Source organism: Octopus sinensis, linkage group LG4 (genome assembly GCF_006345805.1).
Source record: "Octopus sinensis linkage group LG4, ASM634580v1, whole genome shotgun sequence".
NCBI lineage: Eukaryota > Metazoa > Mollusca > Cephalopoda > Octopoda > Octopodidae > Octopus > Octopus sinensis.
In genome coordinates, this window is record NC_043000.1 from 123537656 (window position 1) to 123556218 (window position 18563).

The 18563-nt window shown below is 36.5% G+C and overlaps 2 protein-coding genes and 1 long non-coding RNA gene across 5 annotated transcripts in view; 2 read left to right on the forward strand and 1 right to left on the reverse strand.

The window, feature by feature from the left end:
* Positions 1–4998, forward strand: part of LOC115210748 (glutathione hydrolase 1 proenzyme) — a 63248-nt gene extending 58250 nt beyond the window's left edge. The window contains exons 15-16 of the mRNA XM_029779461.2: positions 2163–2273; positions 4497–4998. Coding sequence (XP_029635321.1) covers positions 2163–2273; positions 4497–4657 — 272 coding nt within the window. The 3' untranslated portion in view covers positions 4658–4998. The remainder of the gene's footprint in view (positions 1–2162; positions 2274–4496) is intronic.
* A 2258-nt stretch (positions 4999–7256) lies between these two features.
* The window catches only part of LOC115210857 (prolyl endopeptidase), a 43531-nt gene continuing 32224 nt past the window's right edge, over positions 7257–18563 (reverse strand). For 2 of the 3 annotated variants that reach the window (XM_029779613.2, XM_036502419.1), the window contains 10 exons: positions 18330–18434; positions 17611–17691; positions 16724–16837; positions 15042–15190; positions 13897–14013; positions 12568–12663; positions 10720–10821; positions 9206–9362; positions 8812–8880; positions 7257–7405 (listed from right to left, as the gene is read on the reverse strand). In XM_029779613.2, coding sequence (XP_029635473.1) covers positions 7337–7405; positions 8812–8880; positions 9206–9362; positions 10720–10821; positions 12568–12663; positions 13897–14013; positions 15042–15190; positions 16724–16837; positions 17611–17691; positions 18330–18434 — 1059 coding nt within the window. In that variant the 3' untranslated portion in view covers positions 7257–7336. Of the gene's footprint in view, positions 7406–8811; positions 8881–9205; positions 9363–10719; positions 10822–12567; positions 12664–13892; positions 14014–15041; positions 15191–16723; positions 16838–17610; positions 17692–18329; positions 18435–18563 lie in introns of those variants that run through there. The other variant, XR_004998856.1, reaches the window with a different exon arrangement.
* On the forward strand, positions 10348–11096 carry LOC118763101. The gene is made up of 2 exons (XR_004998857.1): positions 10348–10393; positions 10424–11096. It is a non-coding gene; the product is annotated as an uncharacterized LOC118763101 (long non-coding RNA).

An 18563-nucleotide genomic window follows, 5' to 3' on the forward strand; every position in this document is an offset into this window, starting at 1 on the left:
ACCTCGACCCAGGTTTTCCTGGGTCTACCTCTTCCACAGGTCCCCTCAACTGCCAGGGTGTGGCACTTTTTCACACACCTATCTTCATCCATTCTCGCCACATGACCATACCAGCGCAATCGTCTCTCTTGCACACAACATCTGATGCCTCTTAGGTCCAACTTTTCTCTCAAGGTACTTACACTCTGTCGACTATGAACACTGACATTACACATCCAACGGAGCATACTAGCTTCATTTCTCGCGAGCTTACGCATGTCCTCAGCAGTCACGGCCCATGTTTCACTGCCATGTAGCATGGCTGTTCGTACACATGCATCATACAATCTGCCTTTTACTCTGAGCGAGAGGCCTTTAATCACCAACAGAGGTAAGAGCTCCCTAAACTTTGCCCAGGCTATTCTTACTCTAGCAGTTACACTTTCAGCACACCCACCCCCACTACTGACTTGGTCACCAAGATAACGGAAGCTATCAACTACTTCTAGTTTTTCCCCCTGGAAAGTGACGGAAGTTGTTTTCTGCAGATTTTCAGAGGTTAATGCTCTCGAGCATCTGCCACATACAAAAACCATCTTCCCAGTTAGACTTCCTATGACATTGCTGCACCTCTTATGTGTCCATAGCTTACACTTGGTGCATCTTATAGAGTTTCTACCTACACCTTTTCTACAGATCGAGCAGGGCCATCTACCTGAAGGCGTTTGTGATTTGTCTACCTTCCTACTTATTACGACTTTGGTTTTAGCTAGGTTGACTCTAAGGCCCTTATATATATATATACATACATACACACACAGGCGTGGCTGTGTGGTAAGTAGCTTGCTTACCAACCACATGATTCTGGGTTCAGTCCCACTGCATGGCACCTCAGGCAAGTGTCAACTACTATAGCCCCTGGCCAACCAAAGCCTTGTGAGTGGATTTGGTAGACGGAAACTGAAAGAAGCCCGTCATGTGTAATCTCAAGAATAATCAGCCGAAATTGCGAGGATAATCTGGTTCTTGACTGAAGATAGAAAACTTCGAATGACCCGTCCTTGTTTTCTTTGTATCATCTATCTAGATGTTTTGTTGTCTCTTTTTGTATCATTTAGTTGTCCGGATGTTTTGCGTTCTTGTCCCATTTTCTATTTTAAATATATATTCATATGTATGTGTATCTGTGTTTGTCCCCCACCACCGTTGCTAGACAACCAATGTTGGTATGTTTACATCCCCCATAACTTAGCAGTTCGGCAAAACAGACTAATAGAATAAATACTAAGCTTGCAAAGAACAAGTCCTGGGGTCGATTTGTTTAACTAAAGGTGGTGCTCCAGCATGGTCAGTCAAATGACTGAAACAAATAAAAGAATTCAATGGACTTCTGCGCAGTTTCTTGCTGCCAAATTCACTGACAAAGCATTGGTCAGCCTGAGGCTACAGTCGAAGACACTTGTCCAAGGTGGCACACAGTGAGACTGAACCTAAAATTACATGATTGCAAAGCAAACTTCTTAACCACACAGCCATGCCTGCACCTACATCCATTTCCACTTTTTGTTTTTTTTCTTAGCAGGTGTGGTTAATAAGCTTGCTTTTCAGCCATGTGGTTTTGGGTTCAACCCAACTGCTTGGCACCTTAAGCAAGTGTATTTTATTACAGCCCCAGGTCAACCAATGTGAGTGGAATTGGTTGATGGAAACTGTATGAAGCTGTTATATGGCTATGAATATGGGTTAGATGAATATATTTTTGAGACGTTGATTTACAGCTTCAGGCTATTTCTGCCATTACTCTCATCTGTTGTATTTGTATAATCTTTTACTGGTTTCAGTCATTAGTTTGTGACCATGCTGAGACATTGGAGAATTTTATTTGATTTTACTGAGCCTTGTACTTCGTCTCTTGTTTTATTGATCTCTATTTATCAAATAGCTACGTTCATCTAGAATCCGTATCTTAGCAGATTAAATACATCATGTACACAGGCTTCTGCATTTAAACATCATTCACAACTTAAAACTATGGTAGAGGACACCCATCCTAAGTGGCATGTAGTGTTATTAAACCAAGAACTATGTAATTGTGAAAAGATCTTAACCAAACAGCTTTACACACACAAAATGGGTTTTTTTTTTTCCAAAATATCTAATTTTGTCAATGATTTACCTTACAGGTATTGCTGAAGTTTTAATCAATATACTGTCGTTTAAAATGGATCTGCAAACTGCAGTAAATGTACCTCGACTTCATAATCAGTTATTCACCAATATGACAGAATATGAAAGTAAGTAGTCTACCCCCCTTAACCCTTTCATTACTGTATTTATTTTGAGATGTTCTGTGTTACTTTCAATGACTTTAAACCATCATCATCGTTTAACATCTGTTTTTCCATGCTAGCATGGGTTGGACGGTTCGACCAGGTCTGGGAAGCCAGGAGGCTGCGCCAGGCTCCAATCTTGATCTGGCAGAGTTTCTACAGCTGGATGCCCTTCCTAACGCCAACCACTGAGTGTAGTGGGTGCTTTTTAATTGCCACCAGCACAGGTGCTAGGGGAGGCTGGCAATAACCACGATTGATTGGTACTTTTTACGTGCCACCGGCACGGAAGCCAGTCAAGGCGGCGCTGGCATCGGCCACGTTCGGATGGTGCTTTTTACATGCCACCGGCACAGGTATCCAACTACAATTTCCATTTGATGTTGATGTACTTGACTCAGTAGGTCTCCAACAAAGAATTTAGTAAATAACTTAGTTATCATTCAGCTAGTATTAAGGAACATAAATTGTGACTTAGGCTTGGTGGAAGATTTTAATTCAAATCTTATGAGAGCAAGACATTTGTACTCAGAGCCAGAGCCAAGTTGGTAACGAAAGCGTTAAACTCAGATGCATGTTTGCCTCTTACTATAATGTGCATTTATTGTTATGAAATTCCATTTTTTGACTGAAGATTTATGAAAAATTATATTAATCATTATAACCTCTCTTTTTCCATTCGGGGAAGCCACATATTCACCTCTTCAGCAAGACCCTACTCAGTTGATGGCATAAAAGATGCACCTGTTTCAGCAGTGCATATACAGGGAAAAGGTTTTAGTGCATTAAAGCATGTAATATTGGCCCAAGCATGATTTGGTGAGGGGGTGATGTGTCTTATATGCCATCAAATACAGTGCAAAAAATTACATTTTTCTGCTATTTTAACTGTTCTCTTTAATTTCCATAAATGACACAAATTTCTCTTTAATTTCTATAAATGAATTCATCAGCCATGTAACACTAATAAAGACCCTTCCTGGGTCAATATAGATTTATAGGAAGGCAGCAAGCTGGCAGAAACATTAGCACGCTGGGTGAAATGCTTGGTGGTATTTCGTCTCACCGAGGTCGACTTTGCCTTTCATCCTTTTGGGGGTCGATAAATTAAGTACCAGTGGCATACTGAGGTCAATCTAAGCAACTGGCCCCCTCCCTGAAAATTTTGGGCCTTGTGCCTAGAGCAGACAAGAATATGGATTCATAGGAAGACAGTGAGCTGGCAGAAACATTAGCACACTGGGCAAAATGCCCAGCAGTATTTTATCTGTCTTTACGTTCTGAGTTGACTTTGCATTTTATCCTTTTGTGATTGATAAATTAAGTACCAGTTGTGTACTGGAGTCGATCTAATCAACAGATTAGAAAAATATTGGGCCTCATGCCTAGAGTAGAAAAGAATATAGATTTACAGGGCCAGTTTCCCAGTCCATTGCAGGATGGCTCATTTTTGCCAGCTGCTTGGACTGGAGCAATATGAAATGAAGTGTTTCACGTTTCACTCAAGAATACAATGCGTTGCTCAGTCCAGGAATGGTAACCTCAATCTTACAACCATGAGTTCAACACCCTAACCATTAAGCCATATACCTCCACTAGCTGCATAGGTTATGCTATGAAGTTTAAACAATACAAGGCATGACACCTTGGTTCCCCATGAATCAAATAATATACACTTTTACTTGTTTCAGTCATTTGACTGCAGCCATGATGGAGCACCACCTTTAGTCGAGCAAATTGACCCCAGGACTTATTCTATCGGTCTCTTTTGCCAAACCGCTAAGTTACGGGGACGTAAACACACCAGCATCGGTTGTCAAGCGATGTTGGGGGGGACAAACACACACATATATATATATATATATATATATACACAATGGGCTTCTTTCAGTTTCCGTCTACCAAATCCACTTACTTGGTCGGTCTGAGGCTATTGTAAAAGACATTTGCCCAAGGTGCCACGCAGTGGGACTGAACCCAGAACCAATGGGGTTCGTAAGCAGGCTACTTACCACACAGCCACTCCTAAGATTTTTAACAAAGTTTGTTTTTTTCTGCACAGTTTTTTTTTTCCCCCCCCCCCACTAATTTTATATACCTGAAGGTATCTTTTAATTTATCATACTTGTCTTTAGAATTGTTACATCCAAGATAATTTATTAAAGTATCTACTTTATTTCATTATAGCAAATTTCAATGAAACTATTGTTAAGGCTTTATCCAGAATGGGTCAAAATATGGTGAAGCAGAAGAAAGCAATAAATATCGTTCAATTTGTGGCCAAGAATTACTCAGCTATTACAGCTGTATCGGATCACCGTAAAGGAAATTATTCAACAGTTTATTAAATAACCTCCTCTGGGAGACACAAATAAAACTGTGACAGGATTCAATCTCAGACAATGGAGAAAGATTTTACCAGATGTTTCCAATGAAATATATACTCACACACATTTATACAAGTATACGGGACCATGTACATATCTCAATGCATATGTACACACATGCATACAAGACCAAGCAAATATGTACAGAAACACATATGCACACAGACAAATTTCTCTCAACTTTGCTTTAGTTCTTTTAAACTATACAAATTACCATGACAGGTAAAAGAATATCGTTTTATTAATTGTTATTTTCCTTTCTTTTAATATTTAATGTTTTATAAATTGTTGTTGTTATTATTGCTTATTAGTTATTATTGGTTATTTTTAAGATGGTGAGCTGGCAGGATTGTTAGCACACCAGAAAAATCCTTTGTGGTAGTTCTAGCCTAATGCCCTGGGTTCAAATGCCACTGACATCAACTGTCTTTCAATTCTTTTGGCTCAATGTAAGAGATTAAATCCCACCCCACAAAATTTCAGTTTTTGTGCTTAATAGTAGAAAGTTGTTAATTATTATCATTAAGGTGACAAGCTGGCAGAATCGTTAGTAAGTCAGACAAATGGCTTTTCTTCAGACTCTTTAAACTCTGAGTTCAAATCCTGCCAAGTATTTGAACTTTACCATTTATCCTTTCGGAGTCGATAAAATATGGTTCCAGTCACGTACTGGATTGGATATAGTTGACTTGCCTCTTCTTCCAAAATTAAAAAGAATTCTTAGTTTTTGTTATAGAAGGGCAGCAATTTGGTGGAATTATTAGCATTTCTTCCCATTCTTTATGTTCTGAGTTCAAATTCTTCTGGGTTCAACTTTACCGTTTGTCTTCTTAGGGGTCAATAAAATAAAGTACCAGTGAAGGTAATCAACAGGGGTCAATATAATCAATTTGCCACCTCCTCAAACTTGTTGGCCTGTACCAAAATTCAAAAGAATTATTACTTCTTATTAAAATAGGGCAGAATCATTAGCATGACAAACGAAAACACTGTCATATCAAATTATGTTCAGAGTTCAAATCCTATTGGGATTTACTTTGCATTTTTCCCCCTACACGGTCCATAAACTAAGTACCAATCTAGTACTAGGGATAATTAAATCAACTATATACTCTTTCCTCTAGTGTTAAGGTCTTGTGCAAAGCACCAGACAAAATGATTCTAAAGAATCTGAATTCAGATTCCACCAAAATCAACTTTGCTCTCTGGGCAGTCAATTAGATCAGTTCATTCAAGTAATGGCATCAATATAATTGCTTGCTTTCTTCATCCAAAATGTATGGCCTGGAGCCTAAATGAAAAATTATCAACATATCTTAATGTGAATTGTTTCTATGTCTACTTTTATTCAGACACTGCTATATATTATATTATATTATTATTCCCCATCTCACTGGGAACTTGTGTATAAATTTATTTTGAAATATAAAACAGCAATGTTTTTAAATGCAATTTTGAATATTTTCGTATACTTATCACCAAAAAATGTGGTCATTTTTGTCATACAATTTAATTATCTCATCTCTTTCTCTGGAGAGTATGAGAAATAAGAGAATCAGATACTGTATAAGAAAACGATTAACATGAAGAGAGTGAGGTAGACAGACAGATGGTGAGAGAAGGAAAGAAATTTGTTGATAATGAGAGAGATTCAGATAAAAAACATGGAGAGTGATAGCAAAAAAATGTAAACAAATTGATGCTATGTCTTTTCTTTTACTTATTTCAGCCATTGGACTGTAGCCATGCTGGAGCACCACCTTCTAGGGTTTATCCTTCCACCCCAATTGATTCACAAGTCCTGAAATGGTTCTATGACATTCTTTTGCCAAACTGCTAAGTTATGGGGTTTTAAACAAACCAACACCAGTTGTCCAGTGGTGGTGGGCAAACACACATATAATGGATTTCTCGATAGTTTCCATCTACCAAATTCACTTGGTTTGTTACTATGGAAACAGGCATGAATATGTCTATGGCTTACGATTGGTTAAAATTACTCAAAATTTTCAAACTTACTCGTTTCAGTTATTTGACTGCGGCCATGCTGGAACACCACCTTTAGTCAAGCAAATCGGCCCCAGGACTTATTCTTTGGAAGCCTAGTAATTATTCTATCGGTCTCTCTTGCCAAACTGCTAAGTTACGGGGACGTAAACACACCAACATCGGTTGTCAAGCGATGTTGGGGGGACAAACACAGACACCCAAACATACACACAACACATACATAAATACATATATACGATGGACTTCTTTCAGTTTCCGTTTACCAAATCTACTCGCAAGGCTTTGGTCGGCCCGAGGCTATAGTAGAAGACACTTGACCAAGGTGTCACGCAGTGGGACTGAACCCGGAACCATGTGGTTGTAAGCAAGCTACTTACCACACAGCCACTCCTGCTATTAACTTTTATAGATTTATGGCGAAAATTAATTTCAAGGCATTGATTACCATATTAGCCCAACAGAAAAGATCCATGTCTTCCACAAGGCCGTAGACAGAAACCGAAAGAAGCCTGTCGTGCATCTGTGTGGAAAGAAAACTCAAACATTTTGATGACAGAAAGACAACTTTTATTATCAAATTGTTTGAATTATGATTCACTTGATTACCAAAGCAAGAAGTGATTAGAATAATCAATGGTTAAACCAATCAAGTCCCAGGGTCTTCAGAATAAAACAGTACATATCTGTTTGTTCTTGAATCTGAAAAATTAAGAAAACAAAAATGTAGCTAAATGGCTGGCTTCAAACTGGACATTGAACTCACTTCAATTCAATATACAAATATAACAAAGTTTACATATTCCACTTATATTTTCAAATTTACTAGGTTAAACAAGATGCTAGAGCAACTGAGTAAATTAATAAGCAACCAAGTAGCTGATAGTCTGTTTTTCTTTTTAAGTTGGTATTGCTGATCATCAAGCCATTTGCATCATAGAACTCCAAATATGCAGGGCCAAAGAATAGAAAGGGTCAACAGTTCCTATCCCATCATGAGTGTTACATTGTGTGCATGACAAACGTTCCACTCCAAAAGACTAAGTTCATTTTGTTGCAATGAGCTATTGTGCGTACATGCTTCATTATTTTAATTGAAAGTTGAAGTATCGTGTTACTTTTAAGATTTTAAATGTTAAAAATACTGATGAGCCTCTGTATTTTACTAGCAGTGTGTGTGTGTGGGGGGGGGGTTTAATACCAGTACGTTATGCTATGAATTCAGCCCCGATACGAACATCAACAAAAAGTACACAACACTTATTTCTTCCATCATGTGATAAAATTGCAGTGTTTTTACTATCCCTCCTAATTTCTTGTGTAATCTGCTTGGGATCAATACAATAGCATTTTCATGCAGATTTACAAGCATTATTATTTTGTAAATATCTACATATTTAAGTATAGACTAGTCTTGGGAAACAAAGGTAACATTTATCTCTATATATACTCCTCAAATGGGACTGACAGATGAACAAAAGAACTAATTTTTTGAAGCCCTTTTGCAGATTAAACCAAGGACAAATGGCAATGACCTCTTAGAGGCTGGGGAACAACGTAATGAATTCATGAAAGCTGTGGCTCTGGCCCAAAAATAATGAGGAAAAAACAAGAGATCTTGGGGTTTTGTGATGCAAATGATATGATGATCAACAACTTATAAAAAAAAAGCAAAACTACCAGTCCCCTGATCAGCTATCAATCTAGTGGACATACAAGCCAAATCGACGATATTTTCACTAAAAACAAGACCAATACTTTTGAATACAAAGTCCCTTCTTATGTTGTATAATCACAGATTGTAAACTCAGAATAGAATGGTCCCTCTTCAACCACTTAGAAGATATCAACTTCAGCAATGACACTGCCCCTCTCTCCCAGCATAACACTGATATGGAGAAGAAAGTCACAGCAATAGTTGGCCACATAGATCAACATTAAGAAGGCAAAAAGCATGAGGGTGCACACAACCAATGGTGTCAGCATCAGTTTAGAGAAGAGGAAACTGAAGATGTCAGTCATTTGACACAGATAGGAAATAATAAAGAAGGAGCAGAACAGACAACCGCTTGGCATCACTCATAGAATAGCAACAGAAAATAACTTACAATCATGGCAGTTGGTTTCCCTCTTCCGTGTCCAGCTTTGGTGTCTATTTTGATAAGTAATGGATTTGACTGCAAAACACAAAGTATTTTAAATCATAACAAAGTTGCTGATATTTGCCTGCTTCACAAATACCACTTTTAGTTTCCTTTTGAGTATATATCAAATTAGCCGATAAGATACAATCCAAGAATTGGAGTAAATGTTTAAATTTGGGAAGAGGAGATAAAGTGGAAGATGAGTAATAGAAGGGAAATAAGACGATGTGTAATTAATGTAGAAAAATAATATGCGAGAGAGAGATGTGGGGGGAAAAAAAGAGAAACAAGCAAATGGATGGATGAATAGGAGGAGAAACGGGACAGACAGGTAAAAATGGTTAAATGAAATTCTTACCTGTTTCTTTATTCCTGCCATTGTATGCTGGAGTTCAGCAATAAACTTAAGGGAATGAAGTGGTACAACACGGTCATCATGATCAGCTGTCAACAGGAGGGTTGAGGGATACTGAATATCATCTTTAGGGACCCTAATATTATGGAGTGGTGAGTACCTGAACAATTAAAATACAACACAACATTTAACAAATTAATAAATGTGACAATTTAATTGACAGATGATATAATTTAAAATGATTCTTAATTTTCTTATCAGGTGATAAGGACAAGTTATATATTACTGGTATTTATTATAATAAACTCAAACTCAGAAAGACAATGTTGTCTCCAGGTCACATTGAACTCAAAACAATGAAATTGGAAGTATCTAACAAAAGATTAAAAAAATTAATGCAATCGTTAAAATTGTTAGTAAACTAGTAAAGATACAAGAAATATCAGGTTTTTTTTTTTTAAATATTGATACCCTTAGACAGGCTAGGTGATAACTTGTTGGGTTGCTCTTAAAAACTTATCCTACACACTGTTTCATTTAACATTTGTTGTTTTTGTTCCTTCTCTTCATTTGGGTTGAGTATTTACAGCTGTATGCACCTCCTAAATATGCAAATGAACTTTATATTCATTCAGAAATTAACACCATTCCAGTGTGTTGTACCTATAAGGTTATTTTATATAACTAAACTGGCAACCCCACCAAGCTTGCTTAGTGAGGAAGGTGTTTATTGGACACCCTACGGGATGAAAAACAAAACCCGTCAAAGGGCGGAGGAACTCTTGAGAGTAAACGGCCATTCAATAAATGTCTTAAGGCTGTATCATGCCCAATCGCGTAGTTAAACCATTGGGAGTGAAAGACTCCTAGCCTTTGTTAGGGCATCCTTCTAGGAGAAGGTAACTCAGATCACTGGGATAACTCCAACATAAAGCCTGAGGCTCAGTGGTTACCGATGATGTTGACTTTTCAGATTATGGCTGCTGTTCCTTAGTGAGTGGGATTGACTCAGTGCACAGCCTTTCCTCACTTTAAAAAAAAATCTTCTCGCACAGGCATTGCACGATAACATTGATTAAGCTTCGTGCAATGGCCATACTCGATAACGAGGGGGCAGCCACCATATATATATTATATATAATGTGTATATGCATCCCATCCATGCCAGCATGGAAGGCAGACATTAAATGAGTGTGTGTGTGTATATAGATAGATATATAGAGAGAGAGGGTGTGACTGGCCAGTTGGTCAATTAAATAGATACAATACACTTTAACTACTAATTCACCCCCAACACATGCAAAGTCAGTTATTGCATAGGAAAACAAGCAGAATGGTTCCCTGGCCAAGAGTGGTATTTCTGTGGTGTAAGATGTTATGGCTTATATTTGAGTGGTTGCAGGGATGACAAAGCAAGGATCACTTAACACTTAACATTTTGGATTCAGACTTTAGGTCAGTAATCCAACAGATTAAAGTTAAGATGTAACATATACAACATTAATTTGATGTCTTACTTTTTAAGAAATTCAAACTGTTCTGGAATATCAGAACATCCAAAATCAGTGGTCCATGCATGGCCAATGGTGAATTTATGGAACCGAAACATATCCATTACACTGAAAATGTAAAATGGAAAGAAAGAAAATATTAGAAATTTTTATATATTGAACTAATAAAAATAATTTCAACAGCCATTCACTAAAAAAAATTTATAAAACAATTGATAACTGATCGTATTACTCCACCTATACCGTTCATTTGGATAGAGAATAAATATTTGTACAGTAATTCATTCATGGTTAATAATACAAAGCGGTTATGCTTCATTGATGAGATCTGAGTAAGACCAAAAATGTCCGAAGTTATCTTCCAACTAGGGTTTCTTGAAAAATAAGGAAATGAAAAAAAAACCATTAGCTAATATTGCTTTTTTCCTCCCACCACATTTATTTCCAGTTAATTTTTAACATATATTAACACAAACTTAACTATCGCTTTTGATAATTTTTAACCCTTTGCCTGCCCCGTGAACCTTGTAATGCAAAAGACATGTTTCCCTGGAATTCATGCATCCATATGATGCACATTCCTTTTTTTTTTCTTTTTTTCAACCACGGAGTAACTTAGGACTTATGAAAGGAAAGTTTTATATTACTCAGAATGTCTAAAACAAGAGCTAACTAAAAGTCTGAAAACAAGCATGGATGTTTGGGACAAACTTATGAAAATGCTTTGGACAGGAAAAAGGATTAATAATTGATTTGGTTCAGGTTGGATGTAAAAGTGAAGAGGACACAATACAGGTGTCATCAGTTGAACATAAAATGTTAATCTCCAAAGGTTGAGCCCAAGTGAGATAAGATTTTATTCAGCATAAATAACCATGTTATTAGAAGTTGCACGAAAAGATGATATAAGATACTGGTTGAAGTACTCCAGCTAAAGATTAACAATCTATAATGAATTGGATAAAACCAGGAAACGTTTGGCATCACACATGAGATTACAAATTCATCCAACTGAAACCATTTATCATTCCCATCATTTAACCCTTTCGTTACCAACCCGGCTGAAACCACCTCTGGCTCTGAGTACAAATGTCTTGTTTTCTAAAGTTCTGAATTAAAATCTTCGACCAAACCTTAGTTATCATTAAAATTTTTTGAAGATTTTTTTGAAAAGTTTTTCCAAAATTTTCCAAAATTTTTTGAAAAGTTTTTCCAAAATTTTCCCCGAAATTTAATTTAAATCTTTCATCTTTCTCCCCCCCCCCTCTCTCTCACATTACTTTGGGTGCGAAAGAGTTTTGTTTTTATTTTACGCCAAGTAAAAAAGTGTTTTGTTAACAAAGAAACAAAGAGTTGAGTAGCAATTTGTCAGTGAATTGCACAATATAAATGGGTACAATTTCCGAGGCTTCCACCACACCCACTCTGTTTCACGGACCACAAAAAGGGTTTTGTAGCATATTAAGAGGCCAGAGTAGTTGATTCCACGAAAAAAAAACAAAAAACGATTATTTTTCTTAGTGAAAATCGTGCGAGTGTTAATCTACAAATTTAACAACATTTTTCCATTCATTTCTGTTTATGAACATGTATGCATGCACAAAACATGCAATAGGTGTACGTACGTACATGTGTGTTCGTGTCTGTTGCCCATATATCTTTATATTATATTATATATATATATAATATATATATATAATATAACCAATTTCAATGGATTTCACCCAAATTTGACGTCGATATTACTTAGTTTGGTTTGAAATAAAGAACTTGATTAGCTTAATAATCGTAACTTAATCCCGAGCAAGGCCGTGTTATTCTGCTAGTAAATGTATAAAAATGAATAAAACTTACCCCACTTGAGCAAGAGCAACTCCATACAGCTCTGGACGCTGGTTTATGCAGGCTGCAACAAGCAGTCCGCCATTTGATTGACCATGGATGACAAGTCTTTAAAATAAACATTTAAAATTCTAATATTTAAAAACTGCTTATAACAAGATATTCAAATTTTGGCACAAGGCCAGCAAATTCGGGGAAGGGCATAAGTCGATTACATCAACCTCAGTTTTCTGCTGGTATTTATTTTATCGACACCAAAAGGATGAAAAGCAAAGTCGATCATGGCTGGATTTAAAACCAGACAAAATGCTGAGCATTTTGTCCAGCATGCCAACAATTCTTATTTCTTTATTGTCCATAAGGGGTTACACATAGAGGGGACAAACAAGGACATACAAACGGATTAAGTCAATTACATTGACTCTAGTGCGTAACTGGTACTTTATTTATCGACCACGAAAGGATGAAAAGCTAAGTCGACCTCAGCGGAATTTGAACTCAGAATGTAACGACAGATAAAATACCGCTAAGCATTTCGCCTGGCGTGCTAATGATTCTGTCAGCTCGCCACCTTGTTTATAACAAGATTGTAATTTACTGTAAAGCAATATTTGAAACATCTTTGGTTTTGTCATACACATTTGATATTTGTAATTTCTTCTTTATATTCCAGAATTACAAAACAGTTCTTGTCATCTGAATATAAAACATCACAGCCACTACTTTAACCTTTCTGATTCCAATCTACCTGGGACTAATTGGTAGTAGAGTTTTAAGGTAGTGTGTATTACAATTGTATCCACTCCTACTCCATATGCATAGGAGTGGCTGCGTGGTAGGTAGCTTGCTTACCAACCACATGGTTCCAGGTTCAGTCCCAGTGCGTGGTACCTTGGGCAAGTGTCTTCTACTATAGCCTCGGGCCGACTAAAGCCTTGTGAGTGGATTTGGTAGACAGAAACTGAAAGAAGCCCGTCGTGTATACATATATATATTTGTATGTTTGTGTTTGTCCCCCACCAACATCGCTTGACAACCGATGCTGGTGTGTTTACGTCCCCATAACTTAGCAGTTCGGCAAAAGAGACCGATAGAATAAGTACTAGGCTTACAAAGAATAAGTCCTGGGGTCGATTTGCTCAACTATAAATGTGGTGCTCCAGCATGGCCACAGTCAAATGACTGAAACAAGTAAAAGAGAAAGAGAATGTAACAACTTCTAATGGTATTTTAAGGTATTGATTGAATATACCCAGGTAACAACTTGTAATAGTTAGTGGATGTGATTATTATATCCAGGTAACAAACAGAAATAATAGTGTTATGAATAACTGTACTTACTTTTTGGGGCAGGTGTACTTTTGATTAATGAGATATTCAGCAGCAGCATGGAAATCATCAAAGACGTTTTGTTTTTTGGCATGGGTGCCACTCTTGTGCCATTTTTCACCATACTCCCTAGTAACACAAAAAAAAAACGTTCAGTTACGTGTCTGAGAAAATTTGTGACAAACATATGATGGTATTTAAGCCATCAAATGGCGCTTTACAATTGCATAACAAATACCCAGCGTTTTAGGATTTGGTTTGCAAGATTCTTTATGTGAGTATATGTGTTGAAGCATATTCTGTTTTGTCTGGGGAGAGTCATTTTCTTTTTGTGCCTTATAATTTAACACACTGGTAAAATTTCCACTTATTAAAAATTAAGAAATAAGCGGAAATTTTACTGGTGAGGAACAAAAAAAAAAAAAAATGACTCCCTAGACAATAGAAAATACTCAGCAGTTTCAATCTAAATAACTGATTATTTTGTGGCCTCACAATAGACAATTATTCATTTACTTCCTAAGACATAATTTGATTCACAATCAAGTTGATTGTGAATCAAATTATAATATCTGAGGAAGTGAGTGAACTCTAAATGTATTGCATAAAATTGCAGAATTTTTGCATGTGATAGAAATAAATAGCATTAGTTCACTGAAACATATGTAACATTGATTTAACTTCTCTTTTCCTTAAATTTATAGTAATTCACTATGTGAGGATTATCACATACCAATTTAATATACATGTCTTGGATTGGCAGTGTTTTCTTGATAACTGATCAAAGTATAACTAATCATTTGGTAGGAGTGGAGGTGCAATGGCCCAGTGGACTCGCGATTGGAGGATCATGGTTTCAATTCCCAGAAGGGGCATTTTGTGTGTTTATTGAGTGAAAACACCTAAAGCTCCACAAGGCTCCAGCAGGGGGTGGTGGCGACCCCTGTTGTACTCTTTCGCCCCAACTTTCTCTCACTCTTTCTTCCTGTTTCTTGAGTAACGCTGCGATGGAGTGGCGTCCCGTCCAGCTGGGGGGAACACATACACCACAGAAACCGGGAAACCGAGCCTATGAGCCTGGCTAGGCTTGAAAAAGGGTGCATAAATAATTAAATAAATAAAAAGGAGTGAAGATAATACCAACTGCTGCTACTTACCCACCACCTCGAATATTGGCTAGAGCATACACTCCATCTAAATCCTTGAGAAAAACCAATCTCGAAACACTGAATGTTGGTTTCATTGAGATGTCAAAGCCTCCATAGCCATACAAAAATGTTGGTGTGTTACCATTACGAACCAAACCCTGAAATGTGACAGAAAACAATGAGACAATATTTAATGAGTTTCACAATTGCATCAATAATGTCAGGCAATTTAAACTTTTAATTATTTCAAATTTTGGAACAAGTGCAGTAATTTCAGAGGAAGGGACCAAGATGATTAACCCGAGTACCTGACTGCTACTTTATTTTATTAGACCCATAAGAATGAAAGGCAAAGTTAACCTCAGTGGGATTTGAACTCAAAATGTGATGAGTCAGGAGAAAAACTGTTAGGCATTTTGCCTGACGCTTCAACAAATGTGCCAACTCGCTGCCTTAGATTCAAATTTTGGCACAAGGCCAGCAATTAGGTGGAGTGGGGTGAGTCAATGGCATCGACCTTGGTACATAACTGGTACTTATTTTATTGACTGCAAAAGGATGGAAGGTAAAGTTCACTGGTGCTAGTATAGTATGTGGTCTACTATGTTGACTTCACCTTTCCACTCGGAGTTTACTCAACACTGGAATGTTGCTGAAAGATTTTTATACACGTGTCGTATAAAATAGTATAAGATTCATTTTTTTTCTTTCTTACTCTCTTTTAATTGTTTCAGTCATTTGACTGTGGCCATGCTGGAGCACCACCTTTAGTCGAGCAAATCGACCCAGGACTTATTCTTTCTAAGCCTAGCACTTATTCTATCAGTCTCTTTTGGCAAACCGCTAAGTTACGGGGATGTAAACACACTAGCATCGGTTGTCAAGCAATGTCGGGGAGACAAACACACACACAAATGCATACACACACATAAATATATACGACGGGCTTCTTTTAGTTTCTGTCTACCAAATTCACTCACAAAGCTTTGGTCGGCTCGAGGCTATAGTAGAAGACACTTGCCCAAGGTGCCACGCAGTGGGCCTGAACCCGGAATCATGTGTTGGTAAGCAAGCTGCTTACCACACAGCCACTCCTGTGCCTTCTTGTGTAATTCCTTTATAATGTACGAAGTGATTTATCTCAGAAATATCTGAAAGATAAGGTTGATAAGCCTGTTTGACACCATCGTAGACAGCATATTATACTAGCACCAAGTTCACTTCAGTGACGTTTGAACTCAGAACATACAGAGCTGGGAGAAATGTTGCTTGGCATTTTGTCCAAGTGCAATAGCAATTCTGCCAGGTAACCATCTTAATCAAAACTTGAACATTAATGAAGCATTAGACTGGTACAAGGTTAATAATTTGAAGAAGAGTGAGAGTGACATGATGCAGATGAGTAGAGAGAAGGTACGATAGCTCTTACTGTAAGAAGTAAACAGAAGATTTTATAATAAGAAGCATGTGGAACATGATATTGTAGAAAACACACACAGATCTTATAGAAAACATACAAGATTTTTTTTTTTATAAATGACACAATAATAAAGGATAGGTTTATGTAATAGAAAACCTTCAATAAATCTTAGCAAGAGACATGATAGATCTCATTGAAGACTACATGTAATAAATTTACTGAAAGAGAAAAACAAAAACGAGAAAAACACCTAAATAGTAAAACATCTTACTTTTTTATGAACCAGAAACATTGGAATCTGGGTTCCATCTTTGCTTGGATAAAACACTTGTTGAACTTCAAACTGGCTGAAGTCAAAATTATTCACTTTAATTGTCCGGAATACCTGTTGAGAACAAATATTAATTTTTAATTAAGAGATTTATAACAAATAATTTCTCAAAATTCAAACAGCATAAAATGGATTTTTAAAAGTTTCATTTTTATCAAATATTCTAATGAACCAATGATATCCTCTCCCCAGCATTAAACCGACACTAATCAGTATCTAAAAAGACTGTCTAACTGCAAAACACTTTTGTATAAATAATTTATAAATAGATTCCAAGTGTACAAAAGTTATTGCACCTAACTTGCTATGTAACTATGTGGTTTTCAGTTCAGTCCTACTACACTACACATTGCACAAGTGTCTACAATAGAACCAAGCTAACCAATGCCGTGTGACTGGATTTGGTACATGGAAACTGTATAGAAGCCCATTATGTATGTCTAGGGAGGTTGATTTGATGACTGGCAGTACGAAGGGTTTGGTGGAAAGTAGTAAGATAAAGAAAAAAAAACTGAAACAGTTATCTCCCTTTATATTACAACTAGACAAAGCTTTTATCAATACAATTTTATGCTCCCATCATCATTGTTTAACGTCCTCTTTCCATGCTGGCATGGGTTGGACGGTTTGACAGAAGCCTGCACCAAAACATTCAATGCCAAATAGATTTCTTACTAAATCAGCAAGGCCAAATGGGCTGAGCCGAAACATCCCTAACCAAAAGCGCTGCCCTTTCCTCCTTATTTAGTCACTGGACAGAAATATCCAATGACAAAACCTCAGAGAAGCGAAAAGTTTCACAGTTTATCTCCATGTGATTTACTTACCTCAGGAGTTGGTTTGTCAACTGTCATATCCACACGATAGATAATGCCAGGAGTCAGAAAAGACATGAAGTGGATAAAAATCTACAATGAGAAACAAAAGATCTACAATGAGAAACAAAAGATAATGTACATACTGAAAAATTAACTAAATAACTGAAGTACTGAAAATGGTTAACATATCTCTATGTTAATATATTAACAGTTAATATAATATATTAACATACATTATATAATGTATATTAATTATATAATGTAACTAAATTATATAAAAATTATATAAAACTACATTATATAAAAATTATATAAATTATATATAAATTATATGCAAAAATTATATTAAAAAATGTGAAAGAATACTTCATACATATATATTATATAAAACATATCTTAAATGTATTTAAGTTATTTTGTCATATATAAAACATGACGGAATAGCTTAAATGGTTTTAAAATATATTCCAGTTGAATTTTAAGGAGTACAATAAAAAATCTTTAAGGAGATGTACTTGCATAACGAGTGACTTGATCTGAGATCGTGTGCTGGAACGAAAACAATTGCAGTGTGGAAGGTGTTTATAAGCCATTTAAGAAACACATAAAACCATTAGATTCACTTCAACATTTAAATTTAATTTTTCGTCACTATGAGACCGCGACCTGTTCACTGACAAAACTTTGTGCTGCATCAAAAATCTGTAAATTAATTAAATGAAACTCACCTCTTTGCTTTTCTTTCTTCCTGAACAACCAATTATGGTGCCAATGTCTAAAGGTATCTCAGCTTCCAGTACTCCAGTTTCCAGTCGATGTACATACAGCTTATTCTAGAAAAATAATTATCATTGATTAATGAATGAGCAAAACATGATTTACAGCATCAAATAATCAAGAAAAAAAGCTTGAAATCTTAAAGGTTTTGTCCCCTAAACTTCAAAAGATGCCAATCAAATCAT